Source organism: Oncorhynchus mykiss, chromosome 7 (genome assembly GCF_057628025.1).
Source record: "Oncorhynchus mykiss isolate SJ-2025 chromosome 7, ASM5762802v1, whole genome shotgun sequence".
In the NCBI taxonomy this organism is placed as follows: Eukaryota; Metazoa; Chordata; class Actinopteri; order Salmoniformes; family Salmonidae; genus Oncorhynchus; species Oncorhynchus mykiss.
The window spans coordinates 82,350,168-82,376,928 of NC_143028.1; the positions used below are offsets into that span (position 1 = coordinate 82,350,168).

Sequence of the window (26,761 nt, forward strand, 5' to 3'; positions counted from 1 at the left end):
TTGCTTAATATCAGGAGGAGCAGGGGGGTGACGTGAGGAGCAGGGGGGTGACGTGAGGAGCAGGGGGGTGACGTGAGGACACAAACACCTTAATCGATGTCTGAGTGTTGGGAGTGTCTGCTTTGCTTAATATCAGGAATTCGATGTATATATTTGACTCCAGCATGGCAAAGTACATTTAAAATCAGTTACTTTTAGACATTTACTCAAGTAGTATTTTACTGGATGACTTTTGAGTCATTTTTTTGTTGTTGCAGAGGGTCTGTTTGAATTTAGGAAATGCTCCATAATTATTTGTGCTCCGTGAAGAAATCCAACAATGTGTGCCCCACCGTCTCTCATCGAGCCCTCTCTCATGCATACTTGTCCCTTGTTGTTCAACCTCCTCACCAAGGGTGTAATGCATACTTGTCCCTAGTTGTTCAACCTCCTCACCAAGGGTGTAATGCATACTTGTCCCTAGTTGTTCAACCTCATCACCAAGCGTGTAATGCATACTTGTCCCTAGTTGTTCAACCTCCTCACCAAGGGTGTAATGCATACTTGTCCCTAGTTGTTCAACCTCATCACCAAGCGTGTAATGCATACTTGTCCCTAGTTGTTCAACCTCTTACACCCTTGGTGATTGCATACTTGTCCCTTGTTGTTCAACCTCATCACCAAGCGTGTAATGCATACTTGTCCCTAGTTGTTCAACCTCATCACCAAGCGTGTAATGCATACTTGTCCCTAGTTGTTCAACCTCATCACCAAGCGTGAGAATAAAAAACAACATTATTATTTCTGATAAAATGGGGAGTTTTATTTCTGTAACAAAGCCATTTTACAGCAACAAAAAAATAACACAGGAGTTACAATAATTATCGGCCATAATAAATACACTCCATTAAATCAACTATACATTTCTTTGACTTTAGTCTTTCCATCATCGGATCATTGACAGATCTGTACAATGTTGATGAGTTAGTTTGACGTCACCAGCTTGTCTGTCCACCAACCAATCAGGAAACGGAAGTGGAAGTACTTGTAGGTATTACAGTATCTAACTATTTGGACTATTTTCATGTAGTCATGTGATGTGCGTATATTTACCGTTAAGTTGACATGGGGGAGGAAATAAGTATTTACTTTACAAGTACTTACTATTGTATAAGTAAATAAGTACTTATAGGTACTTAGAAGTTTAATAAGGTTGGTTTGCAAGGAGAGGAGTGGTGGGAGAGAGACAGGCAGACACAGTGGGAGAGAGACAGGGAGACACGGTGGGAGAGAGACAGGCAGACACGGTGGGAGAGAGACAGGCAGACACGGTGGGAGAGAGACAGGCAGACACGGTGGGAGAGAGACAGGCAGACACGGTGGGAGAGAGACAGGCAGACACGGTGGGAGAGAGACAGGCAGACACGGTGGGAGAGAGACAGGCAGACACGGTGGGAGAGAGACAGGCAGACACGGTGGGAGAGACAGGCAGACACGGTGGGAGAGACAGGCAGACACGGTGGGAGAGACAGGGAGACACGGTGGGAGAGACAGGCAGACACGGTGGGAGAGACAGGCAGACACGGTGGGAGAGACAGGCAGACACGGTGGGAGAGACAGGCAGACACGGTGGGAGAGACAGGCAGACACGGTGGGAGAGACAGGCAGACACGGTGGGAGAGACAGGCAGACACGGTGGGAGAGACAGGCAGACACGGTGGGAGAGACAGGCAGACACGGTGGGAGAGACAGGCAGACACGGTGGGAGAGACAGGCAGACACGGTGGGAGAGACAGGCAGACACGGTGGGAGAGACAGGCAGACACGGTGGGAGAGACAGGCAGACACGGTGGGAGAGACAGGCAGACACGGTGGGAGAGACAGGCAGACACGGTGGGAGAGACAGGCAGACACGGTGGGAGAGACAGGCAGACACGGTGGGAGAGACAGGCAGACACGGTGGGAGAGACAGGCAGACACGGTGGGAGAGACAGGGAGACAGGCAGACACGGTGGGAGGGACAGGGAGACAGGCAGACACGGTGGGAGAGGGAGGGGGACATTGGTATGTTTACATATTCAAGACCTTCTTGACTGTGAAGATGATGTCTTTGATCTGAGGTACACTGTGGTCCTCCAGGATCTTAGCGTAGGGCATGGGGATGTCGACACCGGTCACGCGGACTGCAGGGGCATCCAGGTAGTTGAAGGCTGGGCCTGGAAACAGGACAGATCATTAGTATTTATACTTATTTTACCAGGTAGGCTAGTTGAGAACACCTTTATTTAACCAGGTAGGCTAGTTGAGAACACCTTTATTTAACCAGGTAGGCTAGTTGAGAACAAGTTCTCATTTGCAATTGCGACCTGGCCAAGATAAAGCATAGCAGTGTGGACAGACAACAACACAGAGTTACACATGGAATAAACAAAACATACAGTCCATAATACAGTAGAACAAAAGAAAACAAAAAGTCTATATACAGTGAGTGCAAATGAGGTAAGATAATTCCCTTAAGGCAATAAATAGGCCATGGTGGCGAAGTAATTACAATATAGTAATTAAACACTGGAATGGTAGATGTGCAGAAGATGAATGTGCAGGTAGAGATACTGGGGTGCAAAGGAGCAAGATAAATACATAAATTCAGTATGGGGATGAGGTAGGTAGATAGATGGGCTGTTTACAGATGGGCTATGTACAGGTGCAGTGATCTGTGAGCTGCTCTGACAGCTGGTGCTTAAAGCTAGTTTGCTGAGTAGAGTGTTGGAGGCTATTTTATAGATGACATCACCGAAGTCGAGGATCGGTAGGATAGTCAGTTTTACGAGGGTATGTTTGGCAGCATGAGTGAAGGACGCCTTGTTGCGATATAGGAAGCCAATTCTAGATTACATTTTGGATTGGAGATGCTTAATGGGAGTCTGAAAGGAGAGTTTACAGTCTAACCAGACACCTAGGTATCTGTAGTTGTCCACGTATTCAGATCCGTCCAGAGTAGTGATGCTGGACGGGCGAGCAGGTGCGGGCAGTGATTGGTTGAATAGCATGCATTTGGTTTCCCCTGAGCGACATCATTGATGTATACAGAGAAGAGAGTCGGCCCGAGAATTGAACCTTGTGGCAACCCCATAGAGACTGCCAGAGGTCCGGGCAACAGGCCCTCCGATTTGACACACTGAAATCTATCTGAGAAGTAGTTGATTGGTTGAATAGCATGCATTTAGTTTTCCCTGCGTTTAAGACCAGTTGGAGGCCACTTGTGTATGTGCTTCATGCTTTTTAAATTGTTAACTCAAAACACTTTCCCCATTTCCCCTTCGGAAAGTATCCAGACCCCTTGACATGTTCCACATTTAGTTACGTTACTTATTGTAAAATGGATAAAAAAAACAAAATTCCACATCAATCTACACACAACACCCCATAATGACAAAGCAAAAACAGGTTAGCCAAAAACAACACACAAACCTGAAATACCTTATTTAAATAAATATTCATACTCTTTACTCAGTACTTTATTGAAGTACCTTTGGCAGTGATTACAGCCTCGAGTCTTCTTGGGTATGACGCTACAAGCTTGGCACACCTGTATTTGGGGAGTTTCTCCCATTCTTCTCTGCAGAACCTCTCAAGCTCTGTCAGGTTGGATGGAGAGCGTCGCTGAATAGCTATTTTCAGGTCTATCCAGAGATGTTTGATCAGGTTCAAGTCTGGGCTCTGGTTGGGCCACTCAAGGACATTCAGAGACTTGTCCAGAAGCCACTCCGAGACTTGTCCAGAAGCCACTCCGAGACTTGTCCAGAAGCCACTCCGAGACTTGTCCAGAAGCCACTCCGAGACTTGTCCAGAAGCCACTCCGAGACTTGTCCAGAAGCCACTCCGAGACTTGTCCAGAAGCCACTCCGAGACTTGTCCAGAAGCCACTCCGAGACTTGTCCAGAAGCCACTCCGAGACTTGTCCAGAAGCCACTCCGAGACTTGTCCAGAAGCCACTCCGAGACTTGTCCAGAAGCCACTCCGAGACTTGTCCAGAAGCCACTCCGAGACTTGTCCAGAAGCCACTCCGAGACTTGTCCAGAAGCCACTCCGAGACTTGTCCAGAAGCCACTCCGAGACTTGTCCAGAAGCCACTCCGAGACTTGTCCAGAAGCCACTCCGAGACTTGTCCAGAAGCCACTCCGAGACTTGTCCAGAAGCCACTCCGAGACTTGTCCAGAAGCCACTCCGAGACTTGTCCAGAAGCCACTCCGAGACTTGTCCAGAAGCCACTCCGAGACTTGTCCAGAAGCCACTCCGAGACTTGTCCAGAAGCCACTCCGAGACTTGTCCAGAAGCCACTCCGAGACTTGTCCAGAAGCCACTCCGAGACTTGTCCAGAAGCCACTCCGAGACTTGTCCAGAAGCCACTCCGAGACTTGTCCAGAAGCCACTCCGAGACTTGTCCAGAAGCCACTCCGAGACTTGTCCAGAAGCCACTCCGAGACTTGTCCAGAAGCCACTCCGAGACTTGTCCAGAAGCCACTCCGAGACTTGTCCAGAAGCCACTCCGAGACTTGTCCAGAAGCCACTCCCGCGTTGTCTTGGCTGTGTACCTTGTGTCGTTGTCCTGTTGGAAGGTGAACGTTTGCCCCAGTCTGAGGTCCTGAGCGCTCTGGAGCAGGTTTTCATCAAGGATCTCTTGGTACTTTGCTCCGTTCATCGTTCCCTCGATCCTGACTAGCCTCTCCCAGCCCCTGACGCTGAAAAACATCCGGACAGCATGATGCTGCCACCACCATGCTTCATCGTAGGGATGGTGCCAGGTTTCCTCCAGATGTTACGCTTGGCATTCAGGCTAAAGAGTTCAATCTTGGTTTCGTCAGACCAGAGAATCTTGTTTCTCATGGTCTGAGTCCTTTAGGTGCCTTTTGGCACAAACTCCAAGTGGGCTGTCATGTGCCTTTTACTGAGGAGTGGCTTCCGTCTGGCCACTCTACCATAAAGGCCTGGTTGGTGGAGTGCTGCAGAGATGGTTGTCCTTCTGGAAGGTTCTCCCATCTACACAGAGGAACTCTGGTGCTCCATCAGAGTGACCAAGTTCTTGGTCACCTCTCTGACCAAGGCCCTGCTCCCCTGATTGCTCAGTTTGGCTAGGCAGCCAGTTCTAAGAAGAGTCTTGGTGGTTCCAAACTTCTTCCATTTAAGAATGATGGAGGCCACTGTGTTCTTGTTCAATGCTGCAGACATTTTTTGGTACCCTTCCCCAGATGTGTGCCGACAATCCTGTCTCGGAGCTCTACGGAGAATTCCTTCGATCTCATGGATTGGTTTTTGCTCTGACATGCGCTGTCAACTGTGGGACCTTATATAGACAGGCGTGTGCCTTTCCAAATCATGTCTAATCAATTGAATTGACCAGAGGTGGACTCCAATCAAGTTGTAGAAACATCTCAAGGATGATCAATGGAAACAGGATGCACCTGAGCTCAATTTAGTCTCATAGCAAAAGGGTCTGAATACTTATGTAAATTAGGTATTGTTTCTTTTTTCTAAAAACCTGTATATACTTTGTCATTAGGGGGTATTGTGATGTCATTAGGGGGCATTGTGATGACATTAGGGGGTATTGTGATGACATTAGGGGGTATTGTGATGACATTAGGGGGTATTGTGATGACATTAGGGGGTATTGTGATGACATTAGGGGGTATTGTGTGTAGATTGATGAGGGGAAAAAAGCAATTTAATCAATTTCAGAATAAGGCTGTAATAAAATGTGGAAACGGGTTCTGAATATCCTCCCAATGCATTGTATACAGTGCCTTGCGAAAGTATTCGGCCCCCTTGAACTTTGCGACCTTTTGCCACATTTCAGGCTTCAAACATAAAGATATAAAACTGTATTTTTTTGTTAAGAATCAACAACAAGTGGGGCACAATCATGAAGTGGAACGACATTTATTGGATATTTCAAACCTTTTTAACAAATCAAAAACTGAAAAATTGGGCGTGCAAAATTATTCAGCCCCTTTACTTTCAGTGCAGCAAACTCTCTCCAGAAGTTCAGTGAGGATCTCTGAATGATCCAATGTTGACCTAAATGACTAATGATGATAAATACAATCCACCTGTGTGTAATCAAGTCTCCGTATAAATGCACCTGCACTGTGATAGTCTCAGAGGTCCGTTAAAAGCGCAGAGAGCATCATGAAGAACAAGGAACACACCAGGCAGGTCCGAGATACTGTTGTGAAGAAGTTTAAAGCCGGATTTGGATAGAAAAAGATTTCCCAAGCTTTAAACATCCCAAGGAGCACTGTGCAAGCGATAATATTGAAATGGAAGGAGTATCAGACCACTGCAAATCTACCAAGACCTGGCCGTCCCTCTAAACTTTCAGCTCATACAAGGAGAAGACTGATCAGAGATGCAGCCAAGAGGCCCATGATCACTCTGGATGAACTGCAGAGATCTACAGCTGAGGTGGGAGACTCTGTCCATAGGACAACAATCAGTCGTATATTGCACAAATCTGGCCTTTATGGAAGAGTGGCAAGAAGAAAGCCATTTCTTAAAGATATCCATAAAAAGTGTTGTTTAAAGTTTGCCACAAGCCACCTGGGAGACACACCAAACATGTGGAAGAAGGTGCTCTGGTCAGATGAAACCAAAATTGAACTTTTTGGCAACAATGCAAAACGTTATGTTTGGCGTAAAAGCAACACAGCTGAACACACCATCCCCACTGTCAAACATGGTGGTGGCAGCATCATGGTTTGGGCCTGCTTTTCTTCAGCAGGGACAGGGAAGATGGTTAACATTGATGGGAAGATGGATGGAGCCAAATACAGGACCATTCTGGAAGAAAACCTGATGGAGTCTGCAAAAGACCTGAGACTGGGACGGAGATTTGTCTTCCAACAAGACAATGATCCAAAACATAAAGCAAAATCTACAATGGAATGGTTCAAAAATAAACATATCCAGGTGTTAGAATGGCCAAGTCAAAGTCCAGACCTGAATCCAATCGAGAATCTGTGGAAAGAACTGAAAACTGCTGTTCACAAATGCTCTCCATCCAACCTCACTGAGCTCGAGCTGTTTTGCAAGGAGGAATGGGAAAAAATGTCAGTCTCTCGATGTGCAAAACTGATAGAGACATACCCCAAGCGACTTACAGCTGTAATCGCAGCAAAAGGTGGCGCTACAAAGTATTAACTTAAGGGGGCTGAATAATTTTGCACGCCCAATTTTTCAGTTTTTGATTTGTTAAAAAAGTTTGAAATATCCAATAAATGTCGTTCCACTTCATGATTGTGTTCCACTTGTTGCTGATTCTTCACAAAAAAAATACAGTGTTATATCTTTATGTTTGAAGCCTGAAATGTGGCAAAAGGTCGCAAAGTTCAAGGGGGCCGAATACTTTCGCAAGGCACTGTATATTCACATGCCTGTATTCCTACTACACTGAACAGAAATATAAACACAACATGCAGCCATTTCATTGATTTTACTGAGGGAATCAGTCAATTTCAATAAATTGATTAGGCCCTAATATGTGTATTTCACACGATACAGATCTGTTGGTCACAGATACCTTAAAAAAAAAAGGGCCCCGGGATCTTGTCATGGTAATTCTGTGCATTAAATTTGCCATCGATAACATGCAATTGTGTTCATTGTCCGTAGCTTATGCCTGCCCCCATACCGTAACCCCACCGCCACCATGGCGTTGTTCACAACAATGACAACATCTGTGGTTGTGAGGCCGGCTGGACGTACTACCAAACTCTCTAAAACGACGTTGGGGGAGGATTATGGTAGAGAAATAAACATTTAATTCTCTGGTGGACATTCCTGCAGTCAGTATGCCAATTACAGGCTCCCTCAAATCTTGAGATATCTGTGGTATTGTGTTGAGTGACAAAACTGCACATTTTAGAGTGGCCCTTTATTGTCCCCCAGCACAAGGTGCACCTGTGTAATAATCATGCTGTTTAATCAGCTTCTTGATATGCCGCACCTGTCAGGTGAATGGATTATCTTGGCAAAAGGAGATATGCTCACTAACCCGGGATGTAAACAAATGTGTTCACAACATTTTAGAGAAATCAGCTTTTTGTGCGTCTGGAACATTTCTGTGATATTTTATTTCAGCTCATGTTTCATGAGGGACCAACACTTATATATATATTTGTGTTCAGTGTATGTACTCCCATGCCTGTACTGGCCCTCCAACATCACTTCTACCAGCAACCTGATCTTCCCAGGCAGCATTCCATCTAGTTCACCCATGTTTACAGAGGCCCAACCTAGCTTAGCCTTCAGAAACGACAGCATGGGGATGCATGGTGTTATGAATACACAACAATGACAAAGTCATGGACTAAAAAAAACGGTTCAATGGCAAATCTCCAATGGAAATACTTCAGTCCAAAACCAGGCTTAATCTGCATCCGGGAAACCAGTCTATGTATGTATAAAAATCAAGAGCACGTACCCTCCATGATCCTGGCACAGATCTCAGCCCCTACTCCGTACTGAGGCCAGCCCCCTTCCACCGTGACCAGATGGCCAGTCTTCATCACGCTGGCCTCAATGGTCTCCACATCCAGAGGTCTTATGGTACGCAGGTTAACCACCTAGCAGGGGAGAGACCAGGTTATAACCACCTAGCAGGGGAGAGACCAGGTTATAACCACCTAGCAGGGGAGAGACCAGGTTATAACCACCTAGCAGGGGAGAGACCAGGTTATAACCACCTGGCAGGGGAGAGACCAGGTTATAACCACCTGGCAGGGGAGAGACCAGGTTATAACCACCTGGCAGGGGAGAGACCAGGTTATAACCACCTGGCAGGGGAGAGACCAGGTTATAACCACCTGGCAGGGGAGAGACCAGGTTATAACCACCTAGCAGGGGAGAGAACAGGTTATAACCACCTAGCAGGGGACAGAACAGGTTATAACCACCTAGCAGGGGACAGAACAGGTTAACCACCAAGCAGGGGACAGACGAGGCTATAACCACCTAGCAGGGGACAGACGAGGCTATAACCACCTAGCAGGGGACAGACCAGGTTATAACCACCAAGCAGGGGACAGACGAGGCTATAACCACCTAGCAGGGGACAGACCAGGTTATAACCACCTAGCAGGGGACAGACCAGGTTATAACCACCTAGCAGGGGACAGACCAGGTTATAACCACCAAGCAGGGGACAGACGAGGCTATAACCACCTAGCAGGGGACAGACCAGGTTATAACCACCTAGCAGGGGACAGACCAGGTTATAACCACCTAGCAGGGGACAGAACAGGTTATAACCACCTAGCAGGGGACAGACCAGGTTATAACCACCTAGCAGGGGACAGAACAGGTTAACCACCAAGCAGGGGACAGACGAGGCTATAACCACCTAGCAGGGGACAGACGAGGCTATAACCACCTAGCAGGGGACAGACCAGGTTATAACCACCAAGCAGGGGACAGACCAGGTTATAACCACCAAGCAGGGGACAGACAAGGCTATAACCACCTAGCAGGGGACAGACCAGGTTATAACCACCTAGCAGGGGACAGACCAGGTTATAACCACCTAGCAGGGGACAGACCAGGTTATAACCACCAAGCAGGGGACAGACAAGGCTATAACCACCTAGCAGGGGACAGACCAGGTTATAACCACCTAGCAGGGGACAGACCAGGTTATAACCACCTAGCAGGGGACAGACCAGGTTATAACCACCTAGCAGGGGAGAGACCAGGTTATAACCACCTAGCAGGGGACAAAACAGCAGTGGAGAGAACAGTACTTTGGTAATGTTGTCCTGGGGGGGGGGGGGGTTTGTAAATCTATTAGATAGAGGTGATGTGTAGGAGAGTGCTGACAGAGCAGTGAGATGGATTGAACTCATGCGGCCAGCGTTTACAACGTCCATGTGCTCCAGAAGCAGGGGCCTACACCGCCAGACGACATGTACAACCTCAAACCTTATTTAAAACACACTCGCCAACTACAACCTCAAACCTTATTTGTAAGTGTAGAAGTATTCAACAATAGATAGAAAGTAGTGACATTGCAAGAGCAGTGGGAGTTCCTATTGGTTTAGTTTATACGTAAACCAATAGAAATCTGTTAATTTTTTAAACCACATAACTGAAGACGACACTCACCTCACATTCAACCCCCTCTTTAGCCAGGACGGCCGCAGCATCCAGGCAGAACCCCACACACCGGGAATGTGACACGAGAGTGATGTGAGTTCCTGACCAAAACACACAACGGTTGGGTACAAACGTTTTGTAATGCATTCAGAAACTAGCCACACACCCCTTGACTTTTCCCACATTTTGTTGTGTTACAAACTGAATTCAACACGCAGTGCATTCAGAAACTAGCCACACCCCCCTTGACTTCTTCCCACGTTGTTACGTTAGCGCCTTATTCTAAAACGGATTAAATAAAAAATGTTCCTCGTCTTTCTACACACAATACCCCATAATGACATCACAATACCCCATAATGACATCACAATACCCCATAATGACATCACAATACCCCATAATGACATCACAATACCCCATAATGACATCACAATACCCCATAATGACAAAGCAAAAACAGGTGTAACCATTTTTTGCAAATGTGCTCAAAATAAAAAACAGAAATACCCTATTTACATATGTTTTCAGACCCTTTGCAATGAGACTTTGAATAAAGCTCAGGTGCATCCTGTTTCCATTGATCCTTGAAATGCTTCTACAACTTGATTGGAGTCCACCTGAGGTAAATTCAATTGATTGGACATGATTTGGAAAGGCACACATCTGTCTATATAAGGTCCCACAGTTGACAGGGCATGTCAGAGCAGAAACCAAGCCATGAGGTCGAAGGAATTTTCTATACAGCTTTGAGATAGGATTGTGTCGAGGCACAGATCTGAGGAAGGGTACCAACACATTTCTGAAGCATTGAAGATCCAAGAACACGGTGGCCTCCATCATTCTTAAATGGAAGAAGTTTAGAACCACCAAGACTTTTCCTAGAGCTGGTCGCCCGGCCAAACTGAGCAATCAGGGGAGAAGGGTCTTGGTCAGGGAGGTGACCAGAAACTCAATGGTCATTCTGACAGAGCTCTAAAGTCCCTGTGTAGATGGGAGAACATTCCAGATGGACAACAATCTCTGCAGCACTCCAGCAATCAGGCCTTTATGGTAGAGTGGCCAGACAGAAGCCACTCCTCAGTATAAGGCACATGACAGCCCACTTGGAGTTTGCCAAAAGACACCTAAAGACTCTCAGACCACAAGAAACAAGATTCTCTGGTCTGATGGAACCAAGATTGAACTCTCTGGCCTCTATGCCATTCATCACGTCTGGAGGAAACCTGGAACCATCCCTACGGTGAAGCATGGTGGTGGCAGCATCATGCTGTGGGGATGTTTTTCAGAGGCAGGGACTGGGAGACTAGTCAGGATCAAGGGAAAGATGAACAGAGCAAAGTACAGAGAGATCCTTGATGAAAACCTGCTCCAGTGTGCTCAGGACCTCAGACTGGGGCAAAGGATCACCTTCCAACAGGACAACGACCCTAAGCATACAACCAAGACAATGCGGGAGTGGCTTCAGGACAAGTCTCTGAATGTCCTTGAGTGACACAGCCAGAGCCCGGACTTGAACCCGATCGAACATCTCTGAAGAGACCTTAAAAAAGCTGTGCAGCGACGCTCCCCATCCAACCTGACAGAGCTTGAGAGGATCTGCAGAGAAGAATGGGAGAAACTCCCCAAATACAGGTGTGCCAAGCTTGTAGCGTCATACCCAAGAAGACTCGAGGCTGTAATCACTGCAAAAGGTGCTTCAACAAAGTACCGAGTAAAGGGTCTGAATACTTATGTAAATGTGATTTCAGTAAATATATTTTTTACATATATAAATTAGCAAACATTTCGAAAAAACTTGTTTTCTTTGTCATTATGGGATATTGTGTGTAGATTGATGAGGGGGGAAATAATGCAATAAATTATAGAGTTAAAGCTGTAACAAAATGTAAAATCAGGCTTAAACACATCAAAATGTGGAAAAGGTCAGGAGGTGTGAATCCGATCTGTAACACTGTGTAAACTACCTTTGACCAGATTTGGGACGCAGACCGATGAAGATCTCAATTAAGACATCATGCTAATTTGCTTTATCAACGATGCAATTTGCTAACAATGCTACATCAATTATCTTTCACAATGAAACGATCAATTATCTTTCACAATGAAATTATCGATTATCTTCCACAATGAAATTATCGATTATCTTCCACAATGAAATGATCGTTTATCTTTCACAATGAAATGATCAATTATCTTTCACAATGAAATGATCGATTATCTTCCACAATGAAGCGATCAATTATCTTTCACAATGAAACGAGCAATTATCTTTCACAATGAAATGATCAATTATCTTTCACAATGAAATGATCAATTATCTTTCACAATGAAATGATCAATTATCTTTCACAATGAAATGATCAATTATCTTTCACAATGAAATGATCAATTATCTTTCACAATGAAATGATCGATTATCTTCCACAATGAAGCGATCAATTATCTTTCACAATGAAATGATCAATTATCTTTCACAATGAAATGATCGATTATCTTCCACAATGAAGCGATCAATTATCTTTCACAATGAAACGAGCAATTATCTTTCACAATGAAATGATCAATTATCTTTCACAATGAAATGATCAATTATCTTTCACAATGAAATACGTCCTCCTAAGGATCGATTATCTTCCACAATGAAGCGATCAATTATCTTTCACAATGAAATGATCAATTATCTTTCACAATGAAATGATCAATTATCTTTCACAATGAAATTATCAATTATCTCAATGTTTTAACAGGGGATGTTACAATGAACATTTACATTATCACAAAAAAAATATATAAATCCTTCTCTCCAGCTCTTGCTACCTACCTTGTCTTTCCACCTTGGCCTTTCCAATAGGTAAGACAAAGTCTTTGTGCATAACCTCCTCAGACAGGTCAAAGGGCACACCGTACATCAGCTCATTCTCCAGGAACACCACTGTTGAAGGAAAAATACATTAAAAAGGGTTTTTCGATTAGCACACGTCACCATGGTTACTTAAATGTCTACACTACAGGACATGAGCAGATCTACAGTGATCCCTCTCATCCTCGACCACCACCTCCTAGGGACCTGGGGGCGTCCTCCTGGGGACCACAATCTCCTAGGGACCTGGGGGCGTCCTCCTGGGGACCACCACCTCCTAGGGATGTCCTCCTAGGGACCACCACCTCCTAGGGACCTGGGGGGGGGGTCCTCCTGGGGACCACCACCTCCTAGGGGCGTCCTCCTAGGGACCACCACCTCCTAGGGGCGTCCTCCTAGGGACCACCACCTCCTAGGGACCTGATGGGGTCCTCCTGGGGACCAACACCTCCTGGGGACCTGGGGGCATCCTCCTAGGGACCACCACCTCCTAGGGACCACCACCTAGGGATCTGGGGGCGCCCTCCTGGGGACCACCACTTCCTGGGGACCACCACCCCCTAGGGACCTAGGGGCTTCCTCCTAGGGACCACCACCTCCTAGGGACCTGAGGGCGTCCTCCTAGGGACCACCACCTCCTAGGGACCTGAGGGCGTCCTCCTAGGTACCACCACCTCCTGGGGACCCCCACCTCCTAGGGACCAAGGGGGTCGTCCTCCTAGGGACCCCGGGGGGCGTCCTCCTAGGTACCACCACCTCCTGGGGACCACCACCTCCTAGGGACTTCCTCCTAGGGACCACCACCACCTAGGGACCTGGGGGCGTCCTCCTAGGGGCCACCACCTCCTAGGGGCATCCTCCTGGGGACCACCCCCTCCTAGGGACGTCCTCCTAGGGACCACCTCCTGGGGACCACCACCTCCTGGGGACGTCCTCCTAGGTACCAACACCTCCTGGGGAACACCACCTCCTAGGGACCAAGGGGCGTCCTCTTAGGGACCACCACCTCCTAGGGACCACCACCCAGGGATCTGGGGGCACCCTCCTGGGGACCCAGGGGGCGTCCTCCTGGGGACCACCACCTCCTAGGGACCTGGGGGGCGTCCTCCTGGGGACCACCACCTCCTAGGGGCGTCCTCCTAGGGACCACCACCTCCTAGGGGCGTCCTCCTAGGGACCACCACCTCCTAGGGACCTGATGGGGTCCTCCTGGGGACCAACACCTCCTGGGGACCTGGGGGCATCCTCCTAGGGACCACCACCTCCTAGGGACCACCACCTAGGGATCTGGGGGCGCCCTCCTGGGGACCACCACTTCCTGGGGACCACCACCCCCTAGGGACCTAGGGGCTTCCTCCTAGGGACCACCACCTCCTAGGGACCTGAGGGCGTCCTCCTAGGGACCACCACCTCCTAGGGACCTGAGGGCGTCCTCCTAGGTACCACCACCTCCTGGGGACCCCCACCTCCTAGGGACCAAGGGGGTCGTCCTCCTAGGGACCCCGGGGGGCGTCCTCCTAGGTACCACCACCTCCTGGGGACCACCACCTCCTAGGGACGTCCTCCTAGGGACCACCACCACCTAGGGACTTCCTCCTAGGGACCACCACCACCTAGGGACCTGGGGGCGTCCTCCTAGGGGCCACCACCTCCTAGGGGCATCCTCCTGGGGACCACCCCCTCCTAGGGACGTCCTCCTAGGGACCACCTCCTGGGGACCACCACCTCCTGGGGACGTCCTCCTAGGTACCAACACCTCCTGGGGAACACCACCTCCTAGGGACCAAGGGGCGTCCTCTTAGGGACCACCACCTCCTAGGGACCACCACCCAGGGATCTGGGGGCACCCTCCTGGGGACCCAGGGGGCGTCCTCCTGGGGACCACCACCTCCTAGGGACCCCGGGGGGCGTCCTCGGGACCCCGGGGGGCGTCCTCCTAGGGACCACCACCTCCTAGGGACGTCCTCCTGGGGACCACCACCTCCTGGGGACCAAGGGGCATCCTCCTAGGGACCACCACCTCCTGGGGACGTCCTCCTAGGTACCAACACCTCCTGGGGAACACCACCTCCTAGGGACCAAGGGGCGTCCTCTTAGGGACCACCACCTCCTAGGGACCACCTCCTAGGGACCCCGGGGGCGTCCTAGGGACCCCGGGGGGCGTCCTCCTAGGGACCACCACCTCCTAGGGACCTGATGGGGTCCTCCTGGGGACCACCACCTCCTAGGGACCTGGGGGGCGTCCTCCTGGGGACCACCACCTCCTAGGGGCGTCCTCCTAGGGACCACCACCTCCTAGGGGCGTCCTCCTAGGGACCACCACCTCCTAGGGACCTGATGGGGTCCTCCTGGGGACCAACACCTCCTGGGGACCTGGGGGCATCCTCCTAGGGACCACCACCTCCTAGGGACCACCACCTAGGGATCTGGGGGCGCCCTCCTGGGGACCACCACTTCCTGGGGACCACCACCCCCTAGGGACCTAGGGGCTTCCTCCTAGGGACCTCCTAGGGACCTGAGGGCGTCCTCCTAGGGACCACCACCTCCTAGGGACCTGAGGGCGTCCTCCTAGGTACCACCACCTCCTGGGGACCCCCACCTCCTAGGGACCAAGGGGGTCGTCCTCCTAGGGACCCCGGGGGGCGTCCTCCTAGGTACCACCACCTCCTGGGGACCACCACCTCCTAGGGACGTCCTCCTAGGGACCACCACCACCTAGGGACTTCCTCCTAGGGACCACCACCACCTAGGGACCTGGGGGCGTCCTCCTAGGGGCCACCACCTCCTAGGGGCATCCTCCTGGGGACCACCCCCTCCTAGGGACGTCCTCCTAGGGACCACCTCCTGGGGACCACCACCTCCTGGGGACGTCCTCCTAGGTACCAACACCTCCTGGGGAACACCACCTCCTAGGGACCAAGGGGCGTCCTCTTAGGGACCACCACCTCCTAGGGACCACCACCCAGGGATCTGGGGGCACCCTCCTGGGGACCCAGGGGGCGTCCTCCTGGGGACCACCACCTCCTAGGGACCCCGGGGGGCGTCCTCGGGACCCCGGGGGGCGTCCTCCTAGGGACCACCACCTCCTAGGGACGTCCTCCTGGGGACCACCACCTCCTGGGGACCAAGGGGCATCCTCCTAGGGACCACCACCTCCTGGGGACGTCCTCCTAGGTACCAACACCTCCTGGGGAACACCACCTCCTAGGGACCAAGGGGCGTCCTCTTAGGGACCACCACCTCCTAGGGACCACCTCCTAGGGACCCCGGGGGCGTCCTAGGGACCCCGGGGGGCGTCCTCCTAGGGACCACCACCTCCTAGGGACCTGATGGGGTCCTCCTGGGGACCAACACCTCCTGGGGACCTGGGGGCATCCTCCTAGGGACCACCACCTCCTAGGGACCACCACCTAGGGATCTGGGGGCGCCCTCCTGGGGACCACCACTTCCTGGGGACCACCACCCCCTAGGGACCTAGGGGCTTCCTCCTAGGGACCACCACCTCCTAGGGACCTGAGGGCGTCCTCCTAGGGACCACCACCTCCTAGGGACCTGAGGGCGTCCTCCTAGGTACCACCACCTCCTGGGGACCACCACCCCCTAGGGACCACCACCCCCTAGGGACCTAGGGGCTTCCTCCTAGGGACCACCACCTCCTAGGGACCTGGGGGCGTCCTCCTAGGTACCACCACCTCCTGGGGACCCCCACCTCCTAGGGACCAAGGGGGTCGTCCTCCTAGGGACCCCGGGGGGCGTCCTCCTAGGTACCACCACCTCCTGGGGACCACCACCTCCTGGGGACGTCCTCCTAGGGACCACCACCACCTAGGGACTTCCTCCTAGGGACCACCACCTCCTAGGGACCTGGGGGCGTCCTCCTAGGGGCCACCACCTCCTAGGGGTATCCTCCTGGGGACCACCCCCTCCAAGGGACGTCCTCCTAGGGACCACCTCCTGGGGACCACCACCTCCTGGGGACGTCCTCCTAGGTACCAACACCTCCTGGGGAACACCACCTCCTGGGGACCAAGGGGCGTCCTCTTAGGGACCACCACCTCCTAGGGACCACCACCCAGGGATCTGGGGGCACCCTCCTGGGGACCACCACCTCCTAGGGACCACCACCTCCTAGGAACCTGGGGGCGTCCTCCTAGGGACCACAACCTCCTAGGGACCACCACCTTCTAGGGACGTCCTCCTGGGGACCACCACCTCCTGGGGACCAAGGGGCATCCTCCTAGGGACCACCACCTCCTGGGGACGTCCTCCTAGGTACCAACACCTCCTGGGGAACACCACCTCCTAGGGACCAAGGGGCGTCCTCTTAGGGACCACCACCTCCTAGGGACCACCTCCTAGGGACCCCGGGGGGCGTCCTCCTAGGGACCACCACCTCCTAGGAACCTGGGGGCGTCCTCCTAGGGACCTGGGGGCATCCTCCTAGGGACCACCACCTCCTAGGGGCATCCTCCTGGGGACCACCCCCTCCTAGGGACGTCCTCCTAGGTACCAACACCTCCTGGGGAACACCACCTCCTAGGGACCAAGGGGCACCCTCCTGGGGACCCGGGGGGCGTCCTCCTGGGGACCACCACCTCCTAGGGACCCCGGGGGGCGTCCTCCTAGGGACCACCACCTCCTAGGGACCTGGGGGCGTCCTCCTAGGGACCTGGGGGCGTCCTCCTAGGGACGTCCTCCTAGGGACCACCACCTCCTAGGGGCGTCCTCCTGGGGACCACCACCTTCTAGGGACGTCCTCCTGGGGACCACCACCTCCTGGGGACCAAGGGGCATCCTCCTAGGGACCCCGGGCGGGGCGTCCCCCTAGGGACCCTTAGTTGGTTTATTTAGGTATGGACTGTAGACCGTAGTCCAGCTCTTAGCTACCAATGTTGTACACCATGGCTGATGAACTAAACTGTACTACAATGAGCTCAAAGTATTGGGACAGTGAAATGTTTATTTGTTTTGTCTGTGTACTCCAGCACTTTGGATTTGAAACGATACAATGACTAGGAGGTTAAAGTACAGGCTGTCAGTTTTACATGAGGGCATTACTGGTACATAGTACCCCCATTTAAAAGGTGACCAAAAGCATTGGAACAGTCAGAAGGTAGTCCCATATTCCGAGCAGGCAACGACTACATCAAGCTGGTGATGCTAGATAGTGGAAGGATGAATTCGTGGTTTGTTTTGGTTGTGTTTCGGATTATTTTGTACACAATAGAAATTAAATGGTAAATAATGTAGTGTGTCATTTTGGAGTCACTTTTACTATAAATAATTCTAGAACGTTTCTACATTCTTCTAAACACTTCTACATTAATGTGGACGCTACCACGGTTACAGATAATCCTGAATGAAGCATGAATAAATTATGAGTGAGAAAGTTAGACAACCCTGCAAAGATACCCTGCAAAGAATACTAACCTCCCCTGTTATTGTAATGAGAGGTTAGCATGTCTTGGGGGTATGATATAAAATGCTAACTACCCCTGTTATTGTAATGGTGAGAGGTTAGCATGTCTTGGGGGTATGATATAAAATGGTGAGAGGATAGCATGTCTTGGGGGTATGATATAAAATGCTAACCTCCCCAGTTATTGTAATGGTGAGAGGTTAGCATGTCTTGGGGGTATGATATAAAATGGTGAGAGGTTAGCATGTCTTGGGGGTATGATATAAAATGGTGAGAGGTTAGCATGTCTTGGGGGTATGATATAAAATGCTAACCTCCCCTGTTATTGTAATGGTGAGAGGTTAGCATGTCTTGGAGGTATGATATAAAATGCTAACCTCCCCTGTTATTGTAATGGTGAGAGGTTAGCATGTCTTGGGGGGTATGATATAAAATGGTGAGAGGTTAGCATGTCTTGGGGGTATGATATAAAATGCTAACCTCCCCTGTTATTGTAATGGTGAGAGGTTAGCATGTCTTGGGGGTATGATATAAAATGCTAACCTCCCCTGTTATTGTAATGGTGAGAGGTTAGCATGTATTGGGGGTATGATATAAAATGCTAACCGCCCCTGTTATTGTAATGGTGAGAGGTTAGCATGTCTTGGGGGTATGATATAAAATGCTAACCTCCCCTGTTATTGTAATGGTGAGAGGTTAGCATGTCTTGTGGGTATGATATAAAATGCTAACCTACTCTGTTATTGTAATGGTGAGAGGTTAGCATGTCTTGGGGGTATGATATAAAATGCTAACCTACTCGGTTATTGTAATGGTGAGAGGTTAGCATGTCTTGGGGGTATGATATAAAATGCTAACCTACTCGGTTATTGTAATGGTGAGAGGTTAGCATGTCTTGGGGGTATGATATAAAATGCTAACCTCCCCTGTTATTGTAATGGTGAGAGGTTAGCATGTCTTGTGGGTATGATATTTGTGCGTTTGTAACTTTGTCACTCAGTGCTGGAGTACAGAGCCAAAACACAAAATGTGTCACTATCCCAATACTTTTGGAGCTCACTGTATCTCCAATACCTTTGAGGTAGCGAGGAGATAAGATGCAAGGAGTCACGGAAAGACAAAATGGACCCTAGTCCCCCAGAAGTAGTGCACTATATAGGGAATAGGGTGGCATTTGGGATGCAGATTATTGCTCACCAGGGTTGTTGTCCCTGATAGCTGCTTTGAGGAGCCCTCTGGCGTCCTCAGAGTTCCAGGGACTGACTACTTTGAGACCGGGGCAGTGGCCGTACCAGGCAGCGAAGCACTGGGAGTGTTGGGCTGCCACACCTGCAGACAAAATAACAAAAATAACATTCTTTACCCAATGACATTTCAACTATCCCAGAAAGAAAAAAGAATGCTAGTGTTTCCCCATGCTGATCCAAAGAGATGCTAGTGTTTCCCAATGCTGATCCAAAGGGAGAGATGCTAGTGTTTCCCCATGCTGATCCAAAGGGAGAGATGCTAGTGTTTCCCCATGCTGATCCAACGGGAGAGATGCTAGTGTTTCTCCATGCTGATCCAAAGGGAGAGATGTTAGTGTTTCCCCATGCTGATCCAAAGGGAGAGATGCTAGTGTTTCCCCATGCTGATCCAAAGAGATGCTAGTGTTTCAACCTGCCGACCCAAAGGGAGAGATGCTAGTGTTTCCCCATGCTGATCCAACGGGAGAGATGCTAGTGTTTCTCCATGCTGATCCAAAGAGAGAGATGCTAGTGTTTCCCCATGCTGATCCAAAGAGAGAGATGCTAGTGTTTCCCCATGCTGATCCAAAGGGAGAGATGCTAGTGTTTCCCCATGCTGATCCAAAGGCAGAGATGCTAGTGTTTCCCCATGCTGATCCAAAGAGATGCTAGTGTTTCCCCATGCTGACCCAAAGAGAGAGATGCTAGTGTTTCTCCATGCTGATCCAAAGAGAGAGATGCTAGTGTTTCCCCATGCTGACCCAAAGAGAGATGCTAGTATTTCCCCATGCTGATCCAAAGAGAGAGATGCTAGTGTTTCCCCATGCTGATCCAAAGAGAGAGATGCTAGTGTTTCTCCATGCTGATCCAAAGAGAGATGCTAGTGTTTCCCCATGCTGATCCAAAGGGAGAGATGCTAGTGTTTCCCCATGCTGATCCAAAGAGAGAGATGCTAGTGTTTCCCCATGCTGATCCAAAGAGAGAGATGCTAGTGTTTCCCCATGCTGATCCAAAGAGAGAGATGCTAGTGTTTCCCCATGCTGATCCAAAGAGAGAGATGCTAGTGTTTCCCCATGCTGATCCAAAGAGAGAGATGCTAGTGTTTCCCCATGCTGATCCAAAGAGAGAGATGCTAGTGTTTCCCCATGCTGATCCAAAGAGAGAGATGCTAGTGTTTCCCCATGCTGATCCAAAGAGAGATGCTAGTGTTTCTCCAAGCTGATCCAAAGAGAGATGCTAGTGTTTCCCCATGCTGATCCAAAGAGAGAGATGCTAGTGTTTCCCCATGCTGATCCAAAGAGAGAGATGCTAGTGTTTCCCCATGCTGATCCAAAGGGAGAGATGCTAGTGTTTCCCCATGCTGACCCAAAGGGAGAGATGCTAGTGTTTCCCCATGCTGACCCAAAGGGAGAGATGCTAGTGTTTCCCCATGCTGATCCAAAGGGAGAGATGCTAGTGTTTCCCCATGCTGATCCAAAGAGAGAGATGCTAGTGTTTCCCCATGCTGATCCAAAGGGAGAGATGCTAGTGTTTCCCCATGCTGACCCAAAGGGAGAGATGCTAGTGTTTCCCCATGCTGACCCAAAGGGAGAGATGCTAGTGTTTCCCCATGCTGATCCAAAGGGAGAGATGCTAGTGTTTCCCCATGCTGATCCAAAGGGAGAGATGCTAGTGTTTCCCCATGCTGATCCAAAGAGAGAGATGCTAGTGTTGCCCCATGCTGATCCAAAGGGAGAGATGCTAGTGTTTCCCCATGCTGATCCAAAGAGAGAGATGCTAGTGTTTCCCCATGCTGATCCAAAGAGAGAGATGCTAGTGTTTCCCCATGCTGATCCAAAGAGAGAGATGCTAGTGTTTCCCCATGCTGATCCAAAGAGATGCTAGTGTTTCCCCATGCTGACCCAAAGGGAGAGATGCTAGTGTTTCCCCATGCTGACCCAAAGGGAGAGATGCTAGTGTTTCCCCATGCTGATCCAAAGGAAGAGATGCTAGTGTTTCCCCATGCTGATCCAAAGGGAGAGATGTTAGTGTTTCCCCATGCTGATCCAAAGAGAGAGATGCTAGTGTTTCCCCATGCTGATCCAAAGAGATGCTAGTGTTTCCCCATGCTGACCCAAAGAGAGAGATGCTAGTGTTTCCCCATGCTGATCCAAAGAGAGAGATGCTAGTGTTTCCCCATGCTGATCCAAAGGGAGAGATGCTAGTGTTTCCCCATGCTGATCCAAAGAGAGAGATGCTAGTGTTTCCCCATGCTGATCCAAAGAGAGAGATGCTAGTGTTTCCCCATGCTGATCCAAAGAGAGAGATGCTAGTGTTTCCCCATGCTGATCCAAAGAGAGAGATGCTAGTGTTTCCCCATGCTGATCCAAAGAGAGAGATGCTAGTGTTTCCCCATGCTGACCCAAAGAGAGAGATGCTAGTGTTTCCCCATGCTGACCCAAAGGGAGAGATGCTAGTGTTTCCCCATGCTGATCCAAAGGGAGAGATGCTAGTGTTTCCCCATGCTGACCCAAAGGGAGAGATGCTAGTGTTTCCCCATGCTGATCCAAAGGGAGAGATGCTAGTGTTTCCCCATGCTGATCCAAAGAGAGAGATGCTAGTGTTTCCCCATGCTGACCCAAAGAGAGAGATGCTAGTGTTTCCCCATGCTGACCCAAAGAGAGAGATGCTAGTGTTTCCCCATGCTGATCCAAAGAGAGAGATGCTAGTGTTTCCCCATGCTGATCCAAAGGGAGAGATGCTAGTGTTTCCCCATGCTGACCCAAAGGGAGAGATGCTAGTGTTTCCCCATGCTGACCCAAAGGGAGAGATGCTAGTGTTTCCCCATGCTGATCCAAAGGGAGAGATGCTAGTGTTTCCCCATGCTGACCCAAAGGGAGAGATGCTAGTGTTTCCCCATGCTGACCCAAAGGGAGAGATGCTAGTGTTTCCCCATGCTGACCCAAAGGGAGAGATGCTAGTGTTTCCCCATGCTGATCCAAAGGGAGAGATGCTAGTGTTTCCCCATGCTGATCCAAAGGGAGAGATGCTAGTGTTTCCCCATGCTGATCCAAAGGGAGAGATGCTAGTGTTTCCCCATGCTGATCCAAAGAGAGAGATGCTAGTGTTTCCCCATGCTGACCCAAAGAGAGAGATGCTAGTGTTTCCCCATGCTGACCCAAAGGGAGAGATGCTAGTGTTTCCCCATGCTGATCCAAAGGGAGAGATGCTAGTGTTTCCCCATGCTGATCCAAAGAGAGAGATGCTAGTGTTTCCCCATGCTGATCCAAAGAGAGAGATGCTAGTGTTTCCCCATGCTGACCCAAAGAGAGAGATGCTAGTGTTTCCCCATGCTGACCCAAAGAGAGAGATGCTAGTGTTTCCCCATGCTGACCCAAAGAGAGAGATGCTAGTGTTTCCCCATGCTGACCCAAAGGGAGAGATGCTAGTGTTTCCCCATGCTGACCCAAAGGGAGAGATGCTAGTGTTTCCCCAAGCTGATCCAAAGGGAGAGATGCTAGTGTTTCCCCATGCTGATCCAAAGAGATGCTAGTGTTTCCCCAAGCTGATCCAGAGAGATGCTAGTGTTTCCCCATGCTGATCCAAAGAGATGCTAGTGTTTCCCCAAGCTGATCCAAAGGGAGAGATGCTAGTGTTTCCCCATGCTGATCCAAAGAGATGCTAGTGTTTCCCCAAGCTGATCCAGAGAGATGCTAGTGTTTCCCCATGCTGATCCAAAGAGAGAGATGCTAGTGTTTCCCCATGCTGATCCAGAGAGATGCTAGTGTTTCCCCATGCTGATCCAAAGAGATGCTAGTGTTTCTCCTCTAGCACTAAGACACTTGATTCAACTAATCATTTCCTTTTCAAAGCCTTTGTTTGTTAAACAGGTGTGTCAGGGCGAGGGCAAAAACTAAAAATGTGCACCCTTGAGTCCCAAGGACCAGGATTGGGGAAAACGACAGGCATAGATGTTTGTTTATTTACCTGCAGAGGAGCCGTTGGGACCGCGGAACACAATGGGGACAGGCTGGGCTCCGGCTGACATGTAGTAGGTCTTAGCAGCTGAGTTGATCACCTGGTCGATGGCTTGCATGGAGAAGTTCCACGTCATGAACTCACAGATTGGCCTCAGCCCGGCCTGGAAACACAGGAGGAGAAGACGGTTGAGTCTAGTCCTTATATTGTGTACTTTTCAGATCGTGCAATACTTCTGACCAGAGCCTTATGGGCCCTATGTAGGGTGCCCTATGTAGAGGGCAGGGTGACATTTGGTATGCACCTAATGAGAAGTCTCATCTGCCTACCACGATCAGACATTCAAATTGGGTTAGTGAAGACATGCTTGTACAATGTCCTATTCCTATAGAAAGTAACATGTCCATACATTCCATTATAATAACAATACTAATTGACTTACGAATGCCGCACCAACGGCAATGCCTGCAAAGCCCATCTGTAAGGGGAGAAAATGCATCTGTTACAACACGTTCCAGAGCCCATCACATTTAGGGCCGCAACACGTTCCAGAGCCCATCACATTTAGGGCCGCAACACCTTCTAGAGGCCATCACATTTAGGGCCGCAACACCTTCTAGAGGCCATCACATTTAGGGCCGCAACACCTTCTAGAGGCCATCACATTTAGGGCCGCAACACCTTCTAGAGGCCATCACATTTAGGGCCGCAACACCTTCTAGAGGCCATTACATTTAGGGCCGCAACACGTTCCAGAGCCCATTACATTTAGGGCCGCAACACGTTCCAGAGCCCATTACATTTAGGGCCGCAACACGTTCCAGAGCCCATCACATTTAGGGCCGCAACACGTTCCAGAGCCCATTACATTTAGGGCCGCAACACGTTCCAGAGCCCATCACATTTAGGGCCGCAACACGTTCCAGAGCCCATCACATTTAGGGCCGCAACACGTTCCAGAGGCCATCACATTTAGGGCCGCAACACGTTCCAGAGCCCATCACATTTAGGGCCGCAACACGTTCCAGAGCCTATCACATTTAGGGCCGCAACACACAAATAAAGAAAAAAAAACAGCATCGTCTTGTTTACAGTGTGTCTGTTTTTACCTCTGTGATTGGCGTGTCGATGATTCGTTTGTCTCCATACTTCTTCCACAGTCCCCTGCTCACCTATAAATTCACCAGTCGGGAGAAAAACACCAATCAACTAGTCAAAATTATCAGTTTGAACAAAATACATTATAAATATATTTTAACAATAATATCATGGAACGAAATACATTTACAATTAACAAATACAGAAAATATATCAGAACAAATATATTGAACAAAAATAAACAACAATAAAATACATTTTACTGAGTTACAGTTCATATAAATAAATGTATTAGGCCCTAATCTGTGGATTTCACACGACTGGGAATAGACATGCATCTGTCGATTACAGATACAGATACCGACAACAGACCTCAGTCTTTCTGTGCATTCAAATCGCAATCGATAAAATGCAAAACTAAAACATTTTTTCCGCTGTCTGGAATCTTATGCCTGCCCATACTATAATCCCACCGCCACCATGGAGCACAAAGGCGAAATACTCACTGACAGGGATGTAAACACATTTGTTCACAACATTTTAGAGAAATAAGCTTTTTGTGTTTATGGAACATTTCTGGGATTTTTTTTTATTTCAGCTCATGAAACACGGGGAACCAACACTTTACATGTTGCATTTATATTTTTATTTAGTGTATATTTATTTTAAACAACTTTTGAAATCTGCATCCTGATTTGCATGTAGTTTGTCATTGTGTACTCATACCTTGTAGGCTCCATCATACTGGGCCACCTCCTCCCCCAGAAGGAAGACTTTCTCATCCCTCTCCAGTTCCTCATCCATGGCCTGGTTGAGGGCATCTCGGACATTCACCTGAAATAGAGACATTACACGATGTGACTATACAAAAATGACTTGATAATAAAATCATAGATTCATTTTATATAGCCCTTTTCATTGCAAGCAGAATCTGTCGCTTTAAAGATCAAAACAAGTGCAGAGCCTGTGGTCTAGCAACATAAACTCCTCTCCCCACCAGAGACCAGGGCTCAATCTGCAATCCAAAACTTCATACTGTTTCTCCCATCTCTCCGTCTACCTCGATGTGATTTCAGAACTGTTTTAATAAAGTGGGGATGGTGTTAGAGGGTGTTAGGGATCTTGATCTCCACAGCATATGAAGATCGGCAGTAGTATATTGAGTGGAGATATGACATACATGAAACGGTTTATCAGACTACATACAAAAATGCCAGATTTGATTACATACAAGATGAAATACATTTGACACTTTAATAAATGGCTGCTGTGGCTACACAGCCGAGGACAAAACGGCAGTTTACCAAAAAAACATCAGTCGTTTAATCTTCTCGGTGTAGCAGTTGTGATATTGGGACAATTCGGGGGTACAACATTTCTCAAGCCTGGATTGAGGTACACGTTTTCCAAAACATTTCTAGTGCCGGCTCTGCGGTGTCTTAATATACGATGATAGCGCAGCTGTATGTAACCGGGTCGGATCTATTGCCTAAGGTCAGGCCTTGACATCCCACATGGATACAACGTTCATCATAGCCCGAAAACTGGTTAACATGTCATGATTTCTGTAAATCTACATGTTACCGTATAAACAATTGACTGCTTTTCTTAACAGCATAATTGCTAGTCGTGCACACAGCTGATAGCTGCGGTGAAGGTTATTAGCTAGATTAGCAAAGATGCTAGCTAGTTCTCACCTGCACAGCCGCTGGAGAGGTCTTGCTGAACTCTCTACGCAGGACCACCGAGACGGCACTCTACACAAGACAAGACAGAAAATGGCTCTCGTTAAGGTCTCATCCGTATTTGAACAATATAATTGTCTGAACTTTGAATTAAAAAGGAATAAACACCTTCCCGGAGCGAAGAAAACACCTAATCGACGCCATCTTTGACCTGTCCTCTGTGAGGGAGGAGCGACTTGTCCTGTGAAAGGATCAGATCCAATCAGAGCGTTTCTTTGCGAGTCAGTCAAGGGCAATCGATGTCGAAAACCAATCACGACCATTCTCATGGAAAGGAAGCGGAAGTACTCTGTGCGACTGGGAAAATCCAAGGGCAAAAGCAAAAAGC

The 26,761-nt window shown here is 49.3% G+C and overlaps 1 protein-coding gene and 1 long non-coding RNA gene across 4 annotated transcripts; one reads left to right on the forward strand and one right to left on the reverse strand.

Moving 5' to 3' along the window:
• The first annotated feature begins 778 nt into the window (after positions 1-778).
• Positions 779-1,798, forward strand: LOC149982695 (uncharacterized). Of its 2 annotated transcripts, none has more exons than XR_016497464.1 (2): positions 779-1,229; positions 1,422-1,798. It is a non-coding gene; the product is annotated as an uncharacterized LOC149982695 (long non-coding RNA). The 2 variants fall into 2 exon arrangements; XR_016497463.1 differs by having other exon boundaries at positions 780-1,229; positions 1,278-1,798.
• Positions 1,799-1,856: 58 nt separating this feature from the next.
• pdhb (pyruvate dehydrogenase E1 subunit beta) lies at positions 1,857-26,633 on the reverse strand. Of its 2 annotated transcripts, XM_090242092.1 has the most exons (12): positions 26,542-26,614; positions 26,386-26,445; positions 25,415-25,522; positions 24,700-24,762; positions 24,033-24,068; positions 23,600-23,753; positions 19,605-19,736; positions 12,950-13,060; positions 10,138-10,229; positions 8,462-8,603; positions 2,012-2,195; positions 1,857-1,951 (listed from the first exon to the last, which is right to left on the reverse strand). In XM_090242092.1, the coding sequence occupies exons 1-11, from the start codon at positions 26,575-26,577 to the stop codon at positions 2,050-2,052; spliced, it is 1,080 nt and encodes a 359-aa protein (XP_090098218.1). In that variant the 5' UTR covers positions 26,578-26,614; the 3' UTR covers positions 1,857-1,951; positions 2,012-2,049. The 2 variants fall into 2 exon arrangements, with proteins under 2 accessions (XP_090098218.1, XP_090098219.1); XM_090242093.1 differs by having other exon boundaries at positions 1,912-2,195; positions 26,542-26,633.
• Positions 26,634-26,761: the final 128 nt, after the last annotated feature.